At 37.2% G+C, this 25,085-nt stretch overlaps 1 protein-coding gene across 2 annotated transcripts in view; it reads right to left on the reverse strand.

Annotated features, from left to right (window-relative positions):
• The window catches only part of LOC149804153 (G-patch domain and KOW motifs-containing protein-like), a 70,783-nt gene that overhangs the window by 9,325 nt on the left and 36,373 nt on the right, over window positions 1–25,085 (reverse strand). The window contains exons 2-8 of one of the 2 annotated variants that reach the window (XM_089954129.1): window positions 12,034–12,167; window positions 8,095–8,234; window positions 6,462–6,568; window positions 5,840–6,026; window positions 5,286–5,418; window positions 3,196–3,403; window positions 1,832–1,973 (exon numbers count right to left, since the gene is read on the reverse strand). In XM_089954129.1, the coding sequence (XP_089810255.1) occupies window positions 1,832–1,973; window positions 3,196–3,403; window positions 5,286–5,418; window positions 5,840–6,026; window positions 6,462–6,568; window positions 8,095–8,163 (846 nt within the window). In that variant the 5' untranslated portion in view covers window positions 8,164–8,234; window positions 12,034–12,167. Of the gene's footprint in view, window positions 1–1,831; window positions 1,974–3,195; window positions 3,404–5,285; window positions 5,419–5,839; window positions 6,030–6,461; window positions 6,569–8,094; window positions 8,235–12,033; window positions 12,168–25,085 lie in introns of both variants that reach the window. The other variant, XM_089954128.1, reaches the window with a different exon arrangement.

Consider the following 25,085-nt stretch of genomic DNA (forward strand, 5'->3'; position numbering starts at 1 on the left):
TCTGAATAAGAAACATTCAAGTTTTATTAAAACTTCACAGCTTATTTGCTAAGTAGGTAAATAAAATAAATATTGTCATGAAATAACAAATTCAAGAAGTCTGAAACATATCAACACAGTGAATACTTTGGAATAACAACAGTTTTGTAAAGGCCACAAATGTATTGTCACAGAAACAAATAATTTCAATACATGACCAGCAACCCTATCATGATATTTGTCATGTTTACCATATTTATTGTGTATCTTGAGACATGACAAAATCATTGATTTTCTTCCTGTTAAAGAACTAATGGTGAAACTTTTTTCACATAGGTTAATTGTCCCCAAGACTTAAGAAATTAAATAAATTTGTGTTGAATTTGTGCCATACACCCACACTCTGCATGTTACAATAAAATAGATAACCAAAACACTTATTTGAGAATAAAATGAAAGAAGCAAACCTTGTATTGTTATCATTTATTACTCTTTTTTTTTCATCATGAGCAATTTATATCCATGAACTCTGTATATGTGGCATATGCATCCATAATGTAGTGTGTATCACTTATGTCAGATAACACCCCACACATTCTTTATGTGAATATAGAGAAATGAGTCATGTCTGGTTGTACTCAAAAGTCTGAATATGTTATCAGACTGAAAACTGGATCCAACAAAATTGCAAACGAGAGAGAGAGTGAGAGCAATTTCAACTGACTGCTAGAAGGTGCCTCCATTCATGCATGACATGGTGTAAAGGTGCATTATTTCCAGGTTAACTTTATGACAGTACAATAAAAGTCCTTATTTGAAAATACATTCACTGTGAATGCAAATGGCATAGGTTACAAAAAGTACTATTGAAGCTATTAAAGTTATTGCTGTGTATACTATTTACCCTGGAGATGTCAATGCATATTTGTAATCAATTATGATTACAGATGGCAGAGAAATAGAAGCCTGGCTGGTGAATAAACACAACTTGTGGTGAGCAATAAACTCATTGTTCAAACTTACTGGCAGGACATCAAATGCAAAGTTTATTTTACTGCAATACAAGCCTACCCCAGAAACCAACAGCTTTGGATTTGTATCCAGCATCTCCCAGAAGATTTGGAGGAGAAAATAAAATCATTCTGTGAATTTGTGATGGCCACAAGAAAAGAAGATGATTTTGATGACACTTATGATCATTACCATGGATAAAACTCCAGTGTTCTTTGATCTCATTCCTGGACAGACTGTTGAAAAGGAGGGTTTTAAAAGTATGAGAATTTGTATGACTTGTGCAGATAAATAAAATCTAACTTTAGCCCTTGCAGTTGCCACAACAGGAGAGGTGTTGCCACCAATGATAATGTTTCAGTGGGAGGGAGCTAATGAACATTCATGCACTGAAAGGATGGATCGTATGTTGCAGGTGAAGGCTTGGATTAATAAGGTGATGCTGAATATGATTAGACTCTTATCTCAAGTACATAGCTTAATATTTTTCTGATTAAAATTATGTTTGAGTTCATTTTCTGACATGGAATTCTATAATGATTTAAAAGGTGTCCCACAACTTACGACTTGAAAAAACTGATTGATGTGTCTAGAACAGAAAATGCAAAAAAAAAATTACTTTAAAAATTACTTTATAGAGTCCCAAAATATACAATAAATACAGTAGTTCAAAATATAACTATAATATAATTTAATATCTTGCATTTGCAATATGAGAAAACACCTGACTTTTAAATGCTTTAGAAGATCTTTTGTGATGGAACTAAGCCAACAATACCACAAACATAACCAGATAGAAGATTAACTAAAGAGATACAAACAATGGCATATAAATGCTCACCTTTGATTTATAATATCTGCCTTTCTGAAAGTTTTTATCGATTAACCTGACTCTGATCTGTGTTCTGACCCATACTGAGGAGCTAGAGCTACTGCTGTGACCATTTGCTGACTTAAACTTGGAGCTCTTGGAAACGTCATCACTGGAATTAAATTATTTAGACATTTATAAAATGCTGGTATGAAGCATGTCCACAAGCCAAAAAGAAACAAAGGAGTACCCTTCCCATTTACTCATTCTTCCCATGTCAGACTACTCAATGGGACCCATGTTGCAAATCATGTACATGTAGCATATCATGTACAAGTGCAATATTATGTACATGCGGTATATCACATACATGTGACATATGTACATGTGGCACATCATGTACATGCAGTATATCATATACATGTGACATATGTACATGTGACATATCATGTGCAGTATATAACATACATGTGACATATCATGTACATGCAGTATATCACATACATGTGGCATACCATGTACATGTGGTATAACATTTGCATGCAGTATATCATGTACATGTGGTATATCACATACACATGGCATATTTTGTACATCACTGACTCAGTGAAACTGAGATATCATTTGCTCTTTACACAATATAAAAAGCAAATGTTCTCTGGGATATGGTGTATGATCTGCATCCTTGTAATAATTTATTCTCTAGTCACACTGAACTTGCAAACACAAGAACTGATGCAGCTGTTGTTGCCAAAAAGTTATATCTATTTTTTATCATGCTTACAAAGGTAATACAGTAAGCATATCTAAATTAAGACATATGCTATAAAAAAAGATCTTCCCAGAAATCAAATGGCCTCTCCCTAAATTCTGAGGATGAGAGTTTTTCTTTCTTTTCAAATTTACCTATCATGAAATTCAAGTCTCATTTTACTTTCTGCCACTAAAGAGGGGTTAAACCTTGTCAACCGACATTTTCAGTAAGGCGTAAAAGTAGCGGCTATGACACAAACTACAACACTTTGAGATGTCTTTGACTCTGACAGAGATTAATGAAGCCAACTTCTATAACTTGCCATTTCCTAAACTTTCAACTTCCAGGCAGAACACATTTCCTCACGGCAAAAACACTATCATCTGCAAGTCCTTTACTATCATGTATACTATAATTACTTACACTGAAATAATATACAATAATTACTTACAAATTTTAATTTCTCACGTAATATAAGTTACAAAAACCAGTTCAAAAAATTAACCAAGGAAAGAACTTACAGATTATCATGCTTCTGTAATAGAGGAAATGATTATCATTTATTACTGGTGGTGGCGGTGGGGGAAATGCTCCAATAAATTCATACCCATCTTTAGTATTGTCTAGACCAGGTAATTACCTGTCATCATTTTTCCTTTTCTGCTCTGAGGACTCCTTATTTTTGTCTTTGTGTTTCTCTTCAGATGATCTGTCTTCCCTGCTGCCATGGCTTTTTTTATCAGACTTAGATTGGTCATTTCTATGTCGACTTTCTCTTGAATCTTCCTCTTCCCGTCTTCTGTTTCTTTTTTCTTCCTCTTCTTTGTACTTATCTGCTTTTCCTTTATCTAATAATTTTAAAATAATTATAAAACATGTTTATGAGAATAATGTATCATCTGTAACAGACACCGGAAACAGAAATAGAAATTTCAAACTTACTAAATACAACTCCATGACAGTGTTATGATGTACCCATCACACAAATGACCAAAAGTATCACTGTTATTGTTAATATTTTGTAATCTTCAAAATGCATTCACTTATAGATATTGACATGCACATAAATAAATGCACTGTTTACTATGAAAGGATCAGTGATTCTCAGGCATTAGGGCATTTCTGGTGAAATGCCATTGCATGAAGACATCACCAACAGTACATACCATGGAAAGAAAAATCAGTAGTGAGAACTGACTGGTCCTAAAGCTGGCATGTGCAACTTCCTTCCGGGCATGGGCCAGATAACAGATTTTTTAAAGACACACCTTATGATGTAAATAATTGGATAAAACTAGATTGCAGGCCAGATCTGGTCCACAGGCCATAGGTTGCACATGCCTGTTCTAACGTAACAATGAGATAACAACATGCTGCCTTTTCCTGGTCTACATTAGGCATTTTAGCTAAATACAAGTTTCATAAAGAAATTTTAGCATATCAGTAGAAAGCAATATTCCCCCAAAATTTTAGCACATCTGGGTATAAAGCAATATTCCCCCAAAATTTTAGCATAGCTGGGTATAAAGCAATATTCCCCCAAAATTTTAGCACATCTGGGTATAAAGCAATATTCCCCCAAAATTTTAGCATAGCTGGGTATAAAGCAATATTCCCCCAAAATTTTAGCATAGCTGGGTATAAAGCAATATTCCCCCAAAATTTTAGCACATCTGGGTATAAAGCAATATTCCCCCAAAATTTTAGCATATCTGGGTATAAAGCAATATTCCCCCAAAATTTCAGATTAACTCCACAATAGATGTAAAAGATGCAAGATTATTTAAAATTTTAACACAACACCCTAAGATTATTGACAATCATGCCACATTTTTTGAGGGAAGTGTATAACTGAAACTGCGTAATCAAGGTTGGCTATTCTGCATGAATAAACAAACCCCAAGCATGAACCCCAAGAGCAATGCAGTTGTTAATCACTTCTACTGGATGTTAACTGTATGAATGCAACTTTAATCAGGATAGTAAGTCCACATAAATAAGCCAAAAGAAAAGAGCTTGTAAAAGCTGTCAGCTTAGAGAAGGAATTATCCATGATGAATGGTCTCCCTTGAGTGCAATTGTTATTAACCTGTAAAAAATGTAATTCTCATGGTCATAACCCTGGTGAAGCCTAATGTATCTGTTTTTGTGGGTTTAAAACCATTTTTCAAAACAAGATATGTTACACAAGGTAGCCATTACAACTGAAATGCAAACAAAATCAGAGTGTTAGAGACCTCTGGTAATGATCGGGTTAGATATTATAAACTGATGAATGAAATGGCTAAGTTCTGTGCATTTTTTATATCCTTGATGTATTTTGTTATTAAAATCAGTATGGTGGTACAAATAAATGGGAGGGTAAGTGAATACTATAATCATACTAATAAGAGTATTGGAGTATTGTTTAAGTTCAATCAGGCTTAAAACATTGAAAAAGTGAAACACTGAAAAATACAGCAATGGCCTGAAAAATCTAATCAGGACATCCACATGTTAGATAATAATGTGCCCACTAATTTCCATTCATCTTCACCCAGTTAATTTTTATGCTAATAAGCTTTTGGAGACCAATGGATAGGCAGTGGAGGTTGAAAAAATGTTCTGGAGTGATAAAAAGCACATGTTTCCAGATTAATGATGCATAATAGACGAAGGGCAATGTCATAAGCACACTTGTCTTCTGGCCAGGTGAGCTAAAACCCAGACACCTGTTATGTATTAACTTACTGAGGTATTTGGAATATTTGTTGAACTCTTTTGCTGTGACTAACTTGATTGCATACTGGCTTACTGTGACAACTTTACTGCTCACTGCAAGCTTCACCATCAGTCTTGCATTGTCCTCATCAATCCCCTCTATCTGATAAAATCAAGAAAAATAAACAATTTTAGCATTCTGTTCTCGACACTATTAATATTATGCATACATTACAATCCAATCTCATATAATGGCCACCTCTTTGTAGTGGTCACCCATCACATTTTCTGGGCTTCTGCTGGAAAAATCTTAGACATGGTGGCACTAATGGGATTATTTTCCATTCCTACTTTGTTAATCAAAAGATTTTGTCCAATTTAAAGCAATAATTTTTGCAAAAAAAATTGGCATTGGAATTCATTTAAGAAGTGGTCAAGTTATGCAACTCTGTAGAAAATCAAATTTATATAATTTTGGAATACTCAACTGGCATTATCATGGCGATAGGCAAGAAAAATTAAGGCATGGTAGGAAAATTAGCAAGCACCTTCTTTCTCTGCCTTTCAGAAACATGTATACATACCATGCCATAAAGGTCCTTGTTGGACCCTTTTTGTATAAAACAGTGAGTGCCTTTTTTCAAGACTAGCTGCTCTTCCATCTCTGATTTCCCACCTCCTACTTTGGATGCATTCAGTGTGTTAGCTTGACTCCTGTCAGCCCCTAATCCCATCCCTTTAGGACGCAGTACTGCCTCCACAGGGACGACACTCCTAATTGATAAGCAAAAGTGAAGAATATAATGAAAATAACAAACAAAATTTTTACAAGCACATCTGTGAAAATTCTTCAGATTCACAAAGTCAACTAATTAAATCTAAATATTGTACAAAATGTAAAGAATTTGCACAAAAACTGTAATATTATGACTTTAGCTATTTTGCAAATCAATCTAACAAGAAATCAAAGTCTATTGGAAAAAAGCCCAAAGTATTATTAATCTGAGTTAATTTATCAGTGATTAGAACTCAAACTTTAAAAATATCACAGTGTACTGAAGTTACATTAATCTGTTCAATATCATTTACACACAAATGATATTCTATCCTTAGGGTGCAGGTAAATTGTGAGATTCAAGTGTCAACCTGGGAAGCCTTGTGAACAACTACTGGTAAACAATTCAGCCTGATAACCATTGCTCTTACTTTTTGTTTGTTTTGCCTATTCCGTCCTCTTCTTTCCAACCCATGCCTCTCAACACCGCCAGACCATACTGCTCAATGGGTACCTCATCATAGTCAGCCTCCTCTGGCTGAAAGGATGCAGAAATGTTGAATCGAATCAAAGAATGTCATATTATCCATAAGATATAAACACATATGCAAAACCAGAAATTTGTTCATGGACAACACATGCACATCCAAAGTGACCATAACACATAACTTAACCAGAGATTAATATATATCAATACCAGGACATATATTTATCAAGTTTCTATTCTTAACAGTTTAGTATATATGAATACCTGGCCTATATTTAAGAAATTTCTGTCCTAAATAGATTATTACATTCAAATACCACAACTTATATTCAAGAAGTTTCTGTCCTTAACAGATTGTTACATATAAATACCACATCCAATGTTCAAGAAATTTCTGTTCTTAACATATTATTATAAATGAATACCAGGAACTATATCAAAGAAGATTGTTTTAAAAAGAATACTGTCTATGAACACCAACAGTCATATTCAAGACTTTTTTGTATTTAAGTATTTGTGAACAAAATAATATAAGGGCTGACTATCTCTATTTCAAACTGTAGTTGTGTAAAATTCCACATGCAAGCACACACACACACACAGAGATATATATATATATATATATATATATATATATATATATATATATATATATATATATATATATATATATATATAGAAACATCCATGAATGCACAGAGGTACAAGATTACTAAATCCCAGAATTCCCTATGGAAAGTTTTGGAAAATATAAAGCACCTGCTTTTAATAATGTCAACATTTAATTTTCCCATTAGTATTCATCAAAAAATGAAATTTTCCTTTGCCAGACTTTATGACTGTAATAACTGAGAAAGAAAAGATTGAGAGCAGGAATTATTAAATATCATGCTCTTTCATTTTAAAATAAGCAGGTTTCTAGCTACATACACATGAGTAACAAAAATACTAAATAACAACATTTACTAAAGTATCAAATTTGGGGGTTGGCAGGAATCATCATAGCATCGAAACTTTATTTGTGAAAATAGTTCTTGGTGAAGTAAAAAAAATTGCAACACTGTATACATAAATATAAATCAATTACAAAATTGTAAGGCAAAAAATATGGTGAATATAGGCCAATATCAGTTATTATGATAAATCCATGTTGCACTGTGTGCAGAAGTCAGTGATATTCCATGAACCATCTGATGTACATAAATGTGTATCTGATACTCAGTCTGACACTATGAGTCAAAAGTATGCAATCAAGCACACCATCATGTCATCAGTCTGACACTATGAGTCAAAAGTATGCAATCAAACACATCATCATGTTGTGTGACTTTATAAAACTGAGTTAGGTCATCAAATCCCAAATAGGTCATCTCTGTCAAACACAGCTGAAGGCTGTTTCTGAATGGCAGTGCATTCTTCAAAATAAATGTCCAAAAACAAATAATGCAAGAAATGAGTACAAATGGACTACACAATTATTTTTCCTTTCAGCTGCACTCTAGCTACCATCTGATTTCTAACATTTTAGACCCTGCTGCTACCACTAAAACAAAATTCAAATAAAACATTTTTCTCACCCCATCTGGCCTAAGTGAGACATCTAGTCTATCATCCGTCTCATACCCCTCTGGTATCCTGTTCTGCATCAGCAGCGGAATCTGCAAGGACTGATTCACTTGACCACTTTCCTCCCACTCCTTGTTCTGACGTTCAGTGTCTGCATAAAAAAGACTGTTCTGATCAGTTTCAACTTTTTAACTGTGATGAATTATAGCTTATTTCTTGAAGTATGCTAAATGCCGTTCCATTCAGCAACAACTGTAAAAAAGAATTTTTTTAAAAATGCTAAATAATGTCCAAGATTGTTAGTGATTCTCTGGGACCAAAACAAGGTCCAATCCAGCTGTAAACAAGTCCAAATGCTGAGGAATTTAAAAAAAAAATAAAGCAGAATTCCCAATCCCATCCCTCCCAAATATTTTTATTCTTAATTAGTCAATTTTTTCCCCAAAATGATGGACCGGACCCACATTCCCAACAATTTAAGAAAAAAAACTGTAAACAAACTAAAATTTCTTTACAAGCAGTTTCACATTTCTATTTTAAGCAAGGTATGTGTTTTTAATAAAGATGTCAACATTTAAGAAAACTTCTACCGGGTAACCATTGATTCTAACGAACAGTTACCCAGGCACCCAATCAAAGGGAAATTAAATGTGTACCAACCAGATGTTAAGTCACAATTTTTTAAAATTCACAGTATCCTATAAATATCACTACCTAATGCTGTCTGGTACAAAAGTCCAAGAATTCATCCTCATTATCTGATAAAATTCTCAAATCCTCCATTGTCATCTAGTAATCATCATGATCTAGTCATCATAAATATCATCTGGCTCCTTTCCTTGGCCTCACTGTCTTATGCAGTTGCTTATTTAGAGACTGAGCTTGAGCTTTGAAACTAACACATCAGTTGTGCTGCAAGATCAAATAACCAGCCCCTGTTACTTGCCATTGTACCACACCAGCAGCACAATCATGTGGGAAAACATGGGATTCAGGTCAGTTATTTACTGGAAGAGGCAGACCTCTGTTTCGCACTTTAAAAGTACATGTACTCACAGCTCAGTCCAAAGGATTGTCAACTTGAAAACAATGTCAGTGTACTGCCTTTACAAGCAGTGGCAGAAAAATTGTACACGATAAACAGGCACCCTATGGCTCATGTTATTACCTGGGTTATTATCAACTGGAGGGTACCTGAGTACCTGGATACCTGTTAACATCTTTAATTTATAAATTGGAGAATTCTTAGGACATAATTGATAGCAAGAATTTAATTTCATGAAAGAACTTTTTATCAAATTAAATACTTTTTTATACATGAAACACAATTTATTTGTAAACTTTAAAGCTAAACGCACATTCAAAATGACATGTTGTGATAATAAAAGTTCCTTTCACCACATAAAGTACTCTCACCAATGGCAGTGTATTATATTCACATATCTTTGACATCAACAGTTCTAGATTAAAGGAAATATCTGAGAAAGAAATTATTAATTTCCAATTTTTTGTCTACCTATTATTGATGTTCTGACATCACTTTCTTATTACTTTGCTGGCATTGGTAAATTTTTCTAATGAACACACAGCAGGTGTGAAGGATTAAAAAATTAAGCTAACTTTAATTCCTCATATTCAACTAAAATGAGCATTGTTTTATCTCTGAGGAAACTGATTTCCACAAACAATCTGGGATTCCTCAACAATTATTTTTGGTGAATACAGTACTCTCTCATTGTAACTGTCCCTGGGAGCCATGAAATATACTATCTTATAATGAGACCTCTTTATAATAAATTACATGACATTTTTCTACTTCATTATAACTGTCCCTGGGAGCCATTAAATATACTACCTTATAAGACAACCACATTTTAAAATAAATTACACGACATTGTACTACCTCATTATAACTCCATGGGAGCCAAGAAATATACTACTTTATAATGAGACCACTTTATAATAAATTACATGATATTTTCTAATTCATTATAACTGTCCCTGGGAGCCATGAAATATACTACCTTATAAGACGACCACATTTTAAAATAAATTACACGACATTGTACTAACTCATTATAACTCCATGGGAGCCATGAAATATACTACCTTAAAATGCGACCACTTTATAATAAATTACATGATTTTGTACTACCTCATTATAACTCCATGGGAGCCATGAAATATACTACCTTATAATGAGACCACTTTATAATAAATTACATGACATTTTACTACCTCATTATAACTGTCCCTGGGAGCCATGAAATATACTACTTTATATGACCACATTTTAAATTAAATTACAAGATATTGTACTACCTCTTTATAACTCCATGGGAGCCATGAAATATACTACCTTTTAATGAGACCACTTTATAATAAATTACATGACACTGTACTACCTCATTATAACTCCATGGGAGTCCTAAAGCATAACACCTTATAGTGAAATTACTGTTTAAAGAAATACTGGACACAGTACCCCTTTATTATAAAACTGTCCATGAAGTCATCGAGCATACAATATTAGTGTTGTTGTTGTTGTTGGGTTTAACACCATTTTCAGCACAAGATAGGCTATACATGGTGGCCAGTGATGGAGGAAGAACTCAGGAAAACCCAGGAAAGAACCACTGACCCACAAGAAGCTACTGGCAAGCTTTCTCATGTACCCGCATTGGCCAAGCCAAAGACTCAAACCCATGCAGACAGAGGTGAGATGGCAGTGATCCGTAACAGTGAGCGCTTTGGACCACTTGGCCATTCTAGGCCCCCACAATATTAGTGAAACCACCTTATAATGAAATACATGACACAGTAGTCACTCATTATAACAATGTCCATGACAGCAAATAGTAAACTTCCTTATTGTGAAACCACCTTATAATACACAACACAGTACTACCTCATTATAGCACTGTAAATGGAAGCCAAAGAGTATTCTGCCTTATAGTGAGATTACCTAATAATGATACATAACATAATGCTCCTTCATTATCATGATGTGTATGGAAGCCATGAAGTATACCACCTCATAGCGAAATTGCCATGTACAGCCCTACTTCATTATAACACTGTCCACTGGACCCATACAGAATACACATCAGTGTGAAATCACCTAATAATGAAATACACGACACAGTAATCACTTATTATAACACTGTCCACTGGACCCATACAGTATACACATCAGTGTGAAATCACCTTATAATGAAATACATGACATATATAATTTTACTACTAACAGGAACCATTATGATGAAGGTCCTTAAAGTGAAGGCATGCTGTCATAACGTTACACTGTACAAATTTATAACTAAAGGGGTCATTTCTTATCCCTTCTAACTCCACCTTTTACTAAAATTATGGCATTATTATCAAATGTATTCTAAACAACATAATGTTTTTAAAAAATTTAACCTGTGAAGTTTTGTTGTTTTGTGTGTGACATGATAGGCTTTACATGGCAGCCATTATAACTGATGGAGGAAGAACCCGGGAAAATCTTGGTAAGAGCTACTGGCAAGCTTTCTCACAAAAGGATGTGCTAGAGACTCAATCCCAGGTGGGACGGCAGTAGTTGGTATAGGTGAGTGCTTTAGACAACTCAGCCACCAGGGACCCCATGAAATTTTTAAGAAATTTTTTTAAACTCAGACTCAGACTCAAATTCCTACAGGAAGCTCTGAGATAGTTTCTCAATGACTTGTCTTCAAGTCAATGACTCATCAAAATCATTTTGATCTTTAAGGGAAATATTGACTCACTACCTTGTCAGAATCCTGTTGATCTTTAAGGGAAATACTGACTCAGTGACTCATTAAAATTTTATTAATCTTTAAGGTGAAATACTGATTCAATGACTCATCAGACTCCTGATCGTTCAGGAAACTAGTGACTCAATGACTCGCCACAGATTCAGAATCTGGCTGATCTTCAAAGTATACCTGCAAGAAGTTCCTCCACAGCCCGAGATTCAAGCTCATCCTTCGGTTTCTTGTTTTCTTCATTCTTATTCCTCCAGCTATTCGCTTTGAGTAAAGGAATTACCAAGTCCTTCTTCACTTCCTTTGGTTTTGTGCTGCAAATAGAAAAGCTATATGGGTGATTCAAAACTTTTTAAGTGTTTCAATAAAACAAAAATGCAATTATTGGAAGATACACCTGTGTAAATCAGGTATATTTACTTTCGCAGTTCACACAGTGTAGTATTCCAACATTATGTACATGCACATTTTTTTAACTACCACATATAATTACATCACTGACAGAAAACTCTATGCAATTTAGAATAATGAACATGGCAACCAGCTGTGAAGCTAAGCTGTCTGAAAGTGCTGTCCTGGATAATACAAAACAACTTAACATAACTGTGAACAAACAAAAGTGGAAAAAATGTATTATGAGGATAATGGATGTCTATTATATATTGACTCACACACTTAAAAACCCGGTAAACAGTAACTAGTGAAAAATGTGTTTATATGTGTGTGTGTGTGTGTCTATATATATATATATATATACAATTGTCAGAAGAGGAGCATAAGTATCTTGCTGGTGTGTGAGGTCAGATAGGTATGTTGGACTAGAGTCCGTCAGTGAAACGTAGCACAGAGAACAAATTTTGTGTTTGATTCTGGATCGAATGGATTGCCAGTGTAGGATACAGAGCAGCAGGGAGGTGTGCTCTGATCGTGCTACTCTAAGTATGATCCGAGCAGCTGTGCTTTGAACTTTTTGAGTAGATATCGAGATGAACCAGACAGAATTGAGTTAAAATAGTGCAGTCTTGAAAGTACTAATGAACACACAAGTGTTAAGGTAGTGATTAATCCACTTGTAACTAACAAACTTTTATATGGATCGAGGAGTAGATCATATTGAAGAAAAATCCCTGGTTTATATTCAGCTTGTGCAGTTACTAGAGCTGTGGCAAGCATGCTCTTGAGAATGATATTGTTGAACAGGATGTTCTGTTAGCAGACACCTTTTGGAGTCAGGCTTTTAATGAGGTCACCTTTGCTCCTAGTTTGATCATAGTGATACTCTTTTGGCTACACATCCTCTTCAGTCTAATCAGGATGATAACGGAAAATCACTAGCTGTCTTATAGGAAGAATATCCAGAGATATCTTGTTTGTTTCAAATGCTTATGAGTAAAACTGATGCCGCACAAGAAGAAACTTCTTGAAGGATAGGATCCTTGTGAGGAAATGGAGGCCATCTTAGGTACCAGCCAGTGGTGAGTGGTCAGTTAGCTATCAATTTGTTGTTCCTAGATCGAATTGACAGGAAATTCTAAGTTTAGTCTATGTAACATTGTTGTCTGGTGATTTAAGAGTCATTAAGACTTATTCCAATATTTTCAATCATTTTTATTGGCGGAAAGTTAAAAGCGATGTGTCTAAGTTTTGTCAATCTTGTCACATGGTAGGAAACCCTATCTGTCATCTGTCACATATTCCTGCATTTGATGAACTGTTTAGTAGAATAACAGTAGACTGTGTCGGAATTTTACCTTAGATCAAATTAGGCACGGTCATTCCATACGTCCGAATCACATACTCCGCCAAAACCTCGTCTTCCGCAGGGACCGGATCTCTGCTGTATAATTGGTCGGTAGTTTCTGTGCGATCATTCACTTGCAGTTTCTTTAACAATCTTACTTTATTAACCCAAAGAAACTAATGCCAAATCGCCTCGCAATTTTCCCTGCCGTGTCCTTATCACAAAGGATATATAGTTCTTCTATTTGCTTAGTACTAATATTAGTACCCTTACTCGTACCTCGTGGACAGGATATTAGTACCCTTACTCGTACCTCGTGGACAGGGTACTAACATGAGCATATACATGTTAATGGAGCAAGCCGGGTGTGAATCACACCCGGCGCTCTTTTAGCCCAATAATAACACTTTAAACATATTCTTTGCATATAATCCAATAAATTGAGTAGTCCTCTTATTTAATATTGAAAATCATTGTAGAAATAATTGTAAAATCTCGTTTACCTTTTTTAGCCGATATTTTCGTTTAGATCGTCTGCCATTTTATTTCAAATAATGATGTTCTCAGCCTCATTTGTTTGTGTGCCATATAAGGACATTGACGCCTTATTTGGAAATGTAAACAAATAGTAGTAAAAATTTGGCGCCGTTTGGGGTCAGAAATTCTGCGCATTAAAAGTAAATACGGTTTATCGGCAAATTTGAAATCCCACCAAGAAGCGATTATTCGCACTTGATTGATAATAATATAGCGTAGAATATCCAAAATATGGTCTGGCAAGCCTTACGTAGAAAAGGGGTCATGGCGAGAGTCTTGCGTTATCTGTTATGGCAGACAGGATAAGGTTAGAGTAACCATGCCAATTTATTTTATCGTGTAAGGGCTTAATAAATTCAAAATAAGCCAAACTTCTTTCACAACATGATTATACTTATGTAGTTGATTTCTACACTGTTTGTTTTTCTGACTTTAGTGATGATTTTTTTTTGCTCCATTACATGATATGGGATCAGTTCGTAGCCTCAACCACAACAAATCAAGTTGAGGCAATGACATCGTAGCTACTATTTGCTCTGGTAAAATGGGTTTTTGGCCAGGTTTTATCGGGTAATAAACCTAGTACGTTTTTTGTTCGAACCAAATTGTCATAACTCGGCCAACACTAATACCCAATCGTGGGGCAGCCGTCTATGCCCTTCCTGAAAGATTTTTTCGTGAAAATGATGAACCTGTTGACGACCATATTTTAAAGACCCTACACTCCCCAATACTAAAGCGTGTTTGAATCTCCAACGCTGAGACCTTTCCATGAAGGTACCGTATCTATTCTATTTGCTCAGTCTCGAATAGCATTATTTTCAGCGCATAAGTTACCTCTAACTGATTAAAATATTCTTGGATGGTAGGTGAATATTGTCTGGTATGACCTGGAGCTCTCGCACGAACCTTTGGCGATGCACAATGTCGCCCATACTGTCAGACAAATTTTGAATTTGATCAAGGAATGGCTGGTTAGAGATTTATCATCGGTCAATGTGACAGTTATTCAAAGAACATATATATGTGGCGCGACTCCTACCGCCCACCAACTCTCTGGGCGCGTACAGATAACATATCTGAACCATCCTCCTTGTGATCCTTTTCTATCCTGGTCGTAGCCATGGAGGGATCATCGACCATATCAGCAGGTACTTTACCCGTAGATAGTGATACCTATCCCTTGAAGGCCTCTACAACAGCTGGCAGCCTCTCGACCCATTCCACGCTGAGATATTTTATGCCACTCACGGAAAGTAACATTTCCTAGGCGTACTTATTTCTGAATAACCTTCCAGCCAATGTGCGGTTAAAGCGCTCAAGTATACCATGCGCTCGATGTAGACCTGCCTCTCCATGCTTCATACGAACGTGGTGTTTAGCTGCAGGTTGAGACACCGCTCCCATAAACTGTCGAATAGGGACAACCTGCATCAGATTAGGCCACACTGGGCGGGCCACTCTAATAGATCACATTATTTAATGGGTTGGCACCCTCTGACGATTCTTTACTATGCAGGCGGCTGCCTGCTTACATCGGTTCGCGATATCTACCGTGACACACACGTCTTTATTCCTACCTTATCATGAGGTAAATACAAGACATCCGCATGATACACGTCTTTGCAAGTCGAAACGCCATAATGAAGCACAATATTTTTCGCTGCCACTGAAGCTGCAGCTGCGAGGTTTTTGATGACTGTCATACCTCTTTTAGAACCACTGGATCCGTAGTAGATCGAAGATAACCTTTTCTCCATGATTATTTAATCGCAATTATGCTCTAACTTATAAATACCTATAGACGACGGCTCCAATGACAGCCTGTTCACCTAGGATAAAGATATATTTATATTTCTGCTGTGCTGGGGATGGCATAAAAAAGTCAGAAAGCTTAGGCACTGCCCAAACTCTCGCCACAGTTGGGCCAGAGCCACCTCCGACTATAACCCTCAAGAGTGGCATCAGCAGCAGTCAGCGCATATTCGATTATAGAGATAATCGAAGTGTTCTGTGTGTCGGCGTTGATATTCCGCCTGCACCTCCCTGAAAGTCTCTAGGCCCTTGTCGTGGCTGATAGTCTCCTTGCTTTTGTTTCTCTGGCAAATGGCACAAATGGATCCGGAGACAATAATACCCCGACCGTCATACTCGCTACAGCGGACATTATTCTGCTATAGTAGTATCAACTGAGAGATGAAGCCGTCAGATCTGGGCTGTATGAATTTTGAAGATGCGGCCTAGTCATTATTACCACGATGAGGCTGTGGTCTTTACAAACGCTAATTGTCCAAATCATTGGTTGCTATGATTATTTAATTCGAAACTGACAAGTCTAATAGGAATTACTACTTCATGCTATGGGGGGGGGGGCCACCATAATAGGAAGGGGAGTAGCAACGGGAATAGATCCGACCACTACTGGTTTAAGCTTTGGAGCAGATAAATACAGCCAGAACAGCAATATTACCTCGATGAAAAGATTAACTTTGGAATAATCTAACTTAACCAGATTGGGAATCTCTCGGCGTCTACACATTTCAGAGGAAAACTTTATATGACTTGCAACTCCACCAGGTTGTTTTTTTTTATTCACCAATTCTACCTTTTGGTCTTACTTCTTCAATTCCATATTCGGTTCTGATGTCGGTACTTGGGATGGTACCTAGGATTGTTCAGAAGTCAGTGCCTTGTTTATTATGCCGTCTTTATTGGCATAAATCTTGTTCTCAAATTGTCGAATTCTGTGTGTCGGTACATGAGGATGCGAGTATCATGATTCCGCGCTGTACTGAAAAGTAAAGATGACTAGCACTAGCTGCGACAGGAAGACCCACATGGGTGGATCTTCCTTCGGGTTCTTGGTCAACTGTTCGCTGTTATTATGGGAGAGGAAGCTCCAAACTGCCGCTAAGTGTAGATTAACGAGGTCACCCCCAAATAGGTCATCTGTGGGTCAGGCCTTGCCTGATAACCCAATTATGTATTTATCACCTCGGTATCATAAATGCCTTAGCACTTAGGGCAACAACCATTTCAGTGAGGCGTTCCCGCTGTCTCACTATGTTCTCATGCTCTTGCTGAGAAAGGATTAACCCTAGCACTCAATCGAGATCAATGTCACCTATCTGAGTCAAGACGACACTATCCACTTTTTTGTACGACATGCGATCTTCTAATTAATTGCCACGTCAGCACGTCAGGTAGAGCAGTAATGGTAGGGCCTGCACACGATATATAAAAAATGTGAATCAACATTATATTCTGGCGGTATCCAATAAACGAGTTCAGGAGGATTACTTTGCAGTATGACCTTATGACCCTTAAAATTGTAAAAACTTGTTGGCCTTCTGCCGATCTTTCGGTTGGATGATCTTATTCTCTTTTAACACATCCCAAAACAAGACTGTGGAGGAAATAGCAACTACCAACCCACTCTAACGTTGCCGAAGAAGATTTGGACTAGGTCTCTGACAGGACGTCTAGTCTGAATGATGCCATGTTAAAATAGACTCCCAAGACTCAAAACGAAAGACAGGGGGAATATACTTCAAACAGTGGGGTATTCTCTGCGCGATATCAGCTGGTTGAATGCTCTATTGCAAAAACTTCGATGTAAAAGAGATAACACTCTGGCTAAAATAATCGCGATGAGCTCTGAGAAGACCACTCCTAAACAACTTTGTTATAGAAGAGACTTCAGCTAGAGGCTCTACGTGCGCATAGAGCTGGGGAGTGAGCATTATAGCTGGAGATATTGAACGCGTTAAACTTTCAACTTACATGAATCAGTTGACCACGATCAGATACGTTTGCTCAGATTACGGCTGCAGATCTAACCTCAGCCGAAAGACTGGAAATCTTGTCTTGCGCATAGGTCATTACCATTTCCTCCATACCCATCACTCTAAGATTTATTATTTATACATGGTCACCGCCACTGGGGAAGGAGGCGGTGAGGCTTCAGTAGTTCCGCCACCAATACCTCAATCCGACTATCCAGCTGGGGGATAGGGTGTAGGAGTGGACTAAAAATGTGTTGACTAGGATTCCTTATTTCCTTCCTACTGAGAACTGCAGGAGCTGCCGTGAAATGGTTGGCTGGTAATGTGGTAGTGTTCATCGTTGCCATCGTTCCCAATGAAGGACGAAATGCTCATCTAACAAGTAATATAACCAGCAGGTATCCATACATCCCTCTCCATTACCAGCATCGTCTGATTACACTCATAGTCTATAGCCACACACTCGACCCTCACTAGCCACGGCAGAAATGGGTGGTGGGTCAAGACATGTCCGGTTTGTACGACTGACTGAGGCTGTGTTGGATCTCATTCGCCACAGGTGGTGGGAGCCACGATATAAGAATGGAGAGAGAGAGAGAGAGAGAGAGAGTTAGCAAACATTAATATTTGGACACTTTCAGGCCACAACAGGTCTAACTTTAATATAACCGTTGTTGAAGCCTCAGAACCCAGCTACATGTTTTTATTAGAATGGTACAACTCGCATCACGATCTTTATTTATTGTTTACGTAACTGCTTACTGAGGAGGTCACTTGAATGATTTAAATACGTCCGCCAAACTTGGCCAAAATGCACCCCAAGTTTCCCAGTGTGACTTCAGAAGACAACCCTCATCTAAAAATGACTGGAGACACTGAGGCTCAGCTCAAAGCCGAAACTGCCCTCCCTCTCTAGAAATTATGGATGAGCAGTCAACATTGTCAACCATATGGCTGCAGCGTCTAGTACTCTAGACATATGCATTGGAATTGGGTGTGTGAATGTGTTTGCCACTCTGGCGGTTGCACTTCTCGCTATTCCCTTGAAAGAGTGTCTCTCATGTGCTGGTTTTTCTCGCTGATGGGTCAGTTCACCATTCCCCCATGAAGGCTAAGAAACGCAATCAAATTTCTGCGTCCTCGCTAAGGGTAGAGTCAGATAATTGTTGATGGCGACCAAAAACAAATAATCGAAAGCCTTGGGGTCGGAACCTTATTTGCAGGTCTCTACATCAGAGCCATAGAACTCTTCATGCTCAACGTAATGCATTCATAGTAAGTCACATCAATGACGTCTTCTGGGGGAGCCATGACAATAACCTGCAGACACCTCTCGTCTTTAATTTGTTGCTAATAGTCACCACATACTGATATACTACAATGATGACCTCTCCCGACTCTACCCACCCACCGCAGCTTCTGGGGTCTAACAAACACGTTGCTGCTCCGTGACTTTGCATAACACGGGGCCACCCCTCCAATTACTACTACCCTAGTATTTCTTCATGTCAGTAGTAAAAACAAAAAAAAAACAAAAACAAAAAAAAGTCTGCGAGTTACAGATGAAATCTTTGACATAAAAACTTTTTAGTCTGCAAGATCGTAAAGCTGGATCTTTGTGATGCACTTGAACAATTGGGTCGGAACATATAATCAAATGGTGGGAAAACTTAAATTTGAGCCATATTTTGCTCTTGGCTTCAACTGTGGTTAATATTTTAATATAATCATGGATTTTGTTTCTTCTTCAATTTAACCAAATTTAAAAAATAAAGCAGACACAATTATAGCTATAAAAAACAAGTTTTAAAAAAGTGTCCTTCAAGGGGACTGATCCTCTAATGACTGTACAGAAATTACAGGAATTCATGGTAAGACAGTTTCTTCCATTAACTAGTCTTGAAACCGTCTTTGATATTCTTCAGCCACAACAAGATTTTCAAATTAGCTGCTGGGGTGGAAAAATTTGGGGTCAACTTGACACCGTATAATTTAGGACCAGCTAGACAATTACATGTAATGTTCTGGTGAAAACTGCATGTCGATATGACTTTCATTTCAGAAGGAGTATCGATAACAAGATTTTCAAGATGGCCGCAATATTGGCATACCTGCCATAACTCACCGTGTCACATGAAAAACACGATTTGAACAGACACACCCTCCCCGTCGAACACAGTCATGTTTCCAAAAACGCGATTTACAGGAATCTTAGCCCCACTGTTTTTTTCTTATCAACAAAACAAATATATTTCTTGACCAGTGTGATATATGCCAATAATCTGTAGTATGTATGAACAAACAAAAGTCCTGCTCAAAGCTCAGCTAAACTTATCTTTGGGGCATAATACAGCTTTGATTGATTGACTCTTTACGTTAATGTCGCTTGCTCCCATTGGGCATGTGCGACTAGTTTGTGCCAGCACAGCAGGCTATTTGATTAATCGTGGGGGAAGGAAAAAGAGCCTCCCCCACACGTTTATGCACACAAATTGTGCTGATTAATTTGTCCGTTTTCGGAGCATTTAAAATGCTCCACAGGACATAGGATGGGCGGGAATAGTAACACGCATGCCCATCACTTTAATTGGAATCTACTGTTCAGACACTTATTGGGAACCACCCATCCATAGCGCCACCCTGGTTCCGTGTAAGAGCACCTGTTAAATTGACGAAATAGTTCCACATTTCGTCATGTAAATGTCCGAGTGAGGATGGGAGAGAAACTCGGCAAGAGGCGAACAGCGCCACCTAAAGTACTGAAACGCCAGATCGTACTCAAGTCAAAATTAGCCCGATTGTTCTAATGGACAGTTACCAATACTGTGTGAGCCACCTGTGCAATTAGCCAAATCCATACAAGTCAAACAATTTCATTAATTAATAAATTCATTATTTAATTTGAATCTTGTGTACAGAGTGTACTTCCATTTTGGAAATAATCCAATCAAAATGACTCGTTACTTTGGATCACATTAGATTTAGAATAGAATACGAATTGTGAAGTCCACTCTTTAGCCCTTATAAGGGCTAAAATATTTTCTCTACCAGTGGCTGTAGGTGGCCTGCAATTATCCATTTTTTCCTGGCATGGATTCTGTAGGCACCTGGACCAATCAGATCCGCAACCATCCAATCACTGTAGTCCAGATGGAACTCAGATATTGTTGATCCCCAAGATCGTAGATGTTAAGTCACTGCATAGTATGCTGGCAAGAAGGACTGGGAAGCTAGTATATCGTGATCTTTGTCATGGTTCCTCATGCCCCAGACCACTCTATGTTCTTCTATATGTTTAATGGCAGCCGTTTGGTCCTGGTAGAGATGTGCTACTCCCATAGTGGAAGCTTGTTGTTATACATGTACATATAGTTGGATGTCGAGTTTTTCCTCTTCACTCATTTCCTCATCATCCATGAATTTTTCACTGTCACGTATAATTGCTTCCACTTGCACCTGTGTAGGAGTAGGGGATGGTTCCTCACAAGCAACCAATTTTAGAGGAGACTTTTGAGTCGATGGAGTATTTGTTTGCTCTTGTCCCCTGATGTTGACTTGGCCGGCTGTGTAAGCTGAAGGCACAGGTCTCTCTTGCGAATTTCAACAGTACTGAGATGTCCTAGGAGGATATGACTTTGGTGTGTATCTACTGTGATATCTGTTGTGGTCATTTCCCTGTCGCCTTATTCTTTTCTGTTTGTTAACATCAATATGTGTTGTTTCTTTCTCACATATCAACAAAAGTGTCGTTTGTTTCTCTTGTGCACGCATGCTCCATCCAGACGCTATTAAGAGTCCAAGATCTCTCAAAGCATTCTCTGCATGGGCGGAAATTAGCTCCATTGCTAGCGCTGTTAGTAATTAAGTGTTACTTCTACTGTGTTTGCTGCAGACTGAATGATAGTACAGCTGATATACGCAATTAAAATTCAAGGCGGTCAGAGATAAACTACCACCTTCAAAGGTTACTTAATTGGCTCACAATAGCTACGGTAAGTCATGTCAAATTATGCTTTGGGAGAGTCCATTTAACTAATTTACATAGGTAAAGTACAAAAAGTTGAACAACCCAATTCATCCTAAGTTACGTACATCGAACAATGAGACGTGCTGAAGAATATATTATTACGCATCACTGCACTGAATGAGAATGTTGAAGCCAACTTTACAAGTTTGTGATCAGCGGCAACATTTCTTTCAAGCCGGATTTGTGCTCTAGTTATATAATGCAAAACAATTATTTCAGTTGTCTTAATGGTGTTCAAGTGCGATTCATTTTTTAACAGTGTGATTCAGGAAGTAATCTGTGTGTCAGCAAAGCCCAGCAAAACTAAATTTCAAAACTCTGGTGGACAGTTTTGTGTGGAGAATTTAATCATTCGCACATACTGTAAACGTCATACTGATATTATTCATTTCGTACGACGTCCGTCGAAATAGGAGCACCACCTGTATGTGACATCACAGGAGTCTGATGTTTTATCAGCAACATACGTAATTATGTACATTTATAGCTCAGATATGGTTATTTCGTGCTGTCCCGAAATTTCGTCGCATTTTATTCATAAAACGTCCGACTCCTGTGGTAGCATATCTGACATGCAGAAATGAACATTCTGATTAGTTCTCTTTATTTCTATGCGTTATCTTAATCTTATGAAAATACTACTAATTGACCCATGCTTTTCAGGATGATTTTAGCCATGAAACAGACTGACTGAAAGACCATCCATTAAGTTGTAACAAGAACAAAAAATTTAAGATGGTCACTGTGGTGGCCATATTGACAATCAGATCTGCACCATTTTCACTCACAACCAACTAGACATCATAAGAAGTCTTTCACCAGAAAACCTGATGTCAATATGACTTTTTTTTTTCAAGAGGAGTAGCAATGACAAGATTTTCAAGCTGGCCAGTGTGTCAGCTATATTGACGTACGGTCGGTCCCATTTTTGTCTAAAACCAACTAAATACCATAAAGTCTTTTAGTGAAAACCTCATGATGATGTGACCATCTTCCTGGACATCAGATCGGCACCATTTTCATTTAGGACCAACTAGACATCATAAGAAGACTAGAGTGAAAATCCCATGCTGATAAGACGATGCATTCAGAAGGAGTATCAATAACAAGTTGTTCACGAAGGCCACTCTAGTGACCATAATGGATATCCGATTGGTATAATTTCATTTATAACCAACTAGACATCATAAGAAGTTTTCAATATGACTTTCTGTTCAGATGGAGTAGCAATAACAAGATTTTCAAGATGACCAATGTGATGGCCATATTGGACTTAAGATCATCATTATTTTTATTCTGTACCAGCTAAATACGAAGTTTATCAGTGAAAACCACATGATGACATACCATCCATTCAGGAACAGTAGTGACAAGATTTTGAAGATGTGGTGGCCATATTTTCATTTTCGTTGATAGCATTCGCACGCCCTCCCGTTTGTTTGTGCCCCCTTTACCGATTTTAAAATGGAAAAGCATCAAGGATGGACTATCACCAAGGGGTCCCCAACACTGTCAAATTAACGGCCTTTCAAAGTAAACCGAGACTCTCAATTTAACAAGCAAACAGACTGCTCGCTGTCCATTTCTGATTTCTAGTCTATTTCTATAAAACCTGTGTCGTCTGCGTCCAACATTTGCAATGTCTAGTTTTAATATTTCTAAAACAAACTGGACAAATAAACAGGAGCTCTTGTATACATATGTTCAAAGTAAATCCAAAATTTACGGAATTATTGAGATTTTCAAAGATGGTGAACAACATCACATCTGTTGCTTGAAAACACTGACTGGAATAAGTAAAGAAACTCCCTTTTGATTCGAAACACCACTAAGTTGACAGTGTTTGGGACCCCTGGCGACATTCAGGTTAGAAATTATAAATGAATGAATGAATGAATGAATGAAAGGACTAAATTTTGTGCATTTTTTATATATACCTTGATGACTTGTTTTTTAAAATCGGTTGAGGTTGTGGTACAAAGAAACAGGATGGTGCGAGAGTACTATATGACAAACTAGACCATGGGATGAATGTGTGTGTGTAACGCTTCCATGTAATTTAGGATAAGTAGTGATAACAAACTTTGCTAACACAAGAGTTGATGAGCGGAAGCGCTAAATATAAAAAACCCGTGATACTGACATTGCTCACAAGCGTGTAAAACCCAAAACAGAAATGTAGTAATAATAAAGCAAGCATTTTATTGAAGGATACCCATGTCAGCTACTGTGTTTGACATAATACACAAACTATGGGTTTACAAAAAATTTAAGGTTTGTGTGTCAGTACTTGATGATAAGATAAGGTTTGTGAGGTTAATGTTTATCATAATAAGCACACAAAAAGAATGTCAAAGCTATGTTACTATCCCATGTATGTACATCCTACAATAGTTTGCTCGCTCTTCACTTTGGAGTGGCCATAAGGCATTCACAGTAGCAATTTCCCAGAAAATTATAACTTTGATAGGAAAATGGCTTGTTTAACTGTGTATCAACTCTTAGTAACTTAGGCTGGACTAGAGAATGCATTTCTAAGTTTGTGATGGTGTTTTGCTATGACTACATAACACATTTTGGTGTGATATGGAAAAGCAGTTTTGAAGATTACAGCAATAACACAAGGAACAATGGCACATTCATAACCATGCTGGAGACAGCTACGGGTTCTCTTCCTGGTTGTTATGGAAGCAATGCCATTGTTGGAGGAGCCAACCCAGAAATTTGATGGGAGAACATATCCTTAGTTTAACCAAAGCTCAGTTAGCTATTTTGCAAAAGTTTTTTTTAAAAAAATTTGTATGATTTGCTATCAAAATCACTCTAGATACAAGTCTGGAAGAATATGTTATAACAATTGTTCATATGAAATTAAATCAAAATTGCCTTGGCTGCTCTAAAGAAGGTGAAAACAAGGTTTCAATATTATTGCTGCATAAACAGGGACTCTCCTTCAACACAAGTCAGACAGAGCATGTTCTAAGAAACATTTCGACCAAGTCTTGCCTGATTAGCTCAGCTATTCTTAAGAAGCTAAAAACCGGGTTTTCGTAGTGTTCTTTTGGAATCCACACCACTGCAAAGGGAGCTACCCCAAACAGTTCAAATGGGGTATACTGTATGAAACCTTCCTAACAAGTAT

The sequence above is a fragment of the Sinohyriopsis cumingii genome, chromosome 3, assembly GCF_028554795.1.
Source record: "Sinohyriopsis cumingii isolate HCF-2022 chromosome 3, ASM2855479v2, whole genome shotgun sequence".
Taxonomy (NCBI): domain Eukaryota; kingdom Metazoa; phylum Mollusca; class Bivalvia; order Unionida; family Unionidae; genus Sinohyriopsis; species Sinohyriopsis cumingii.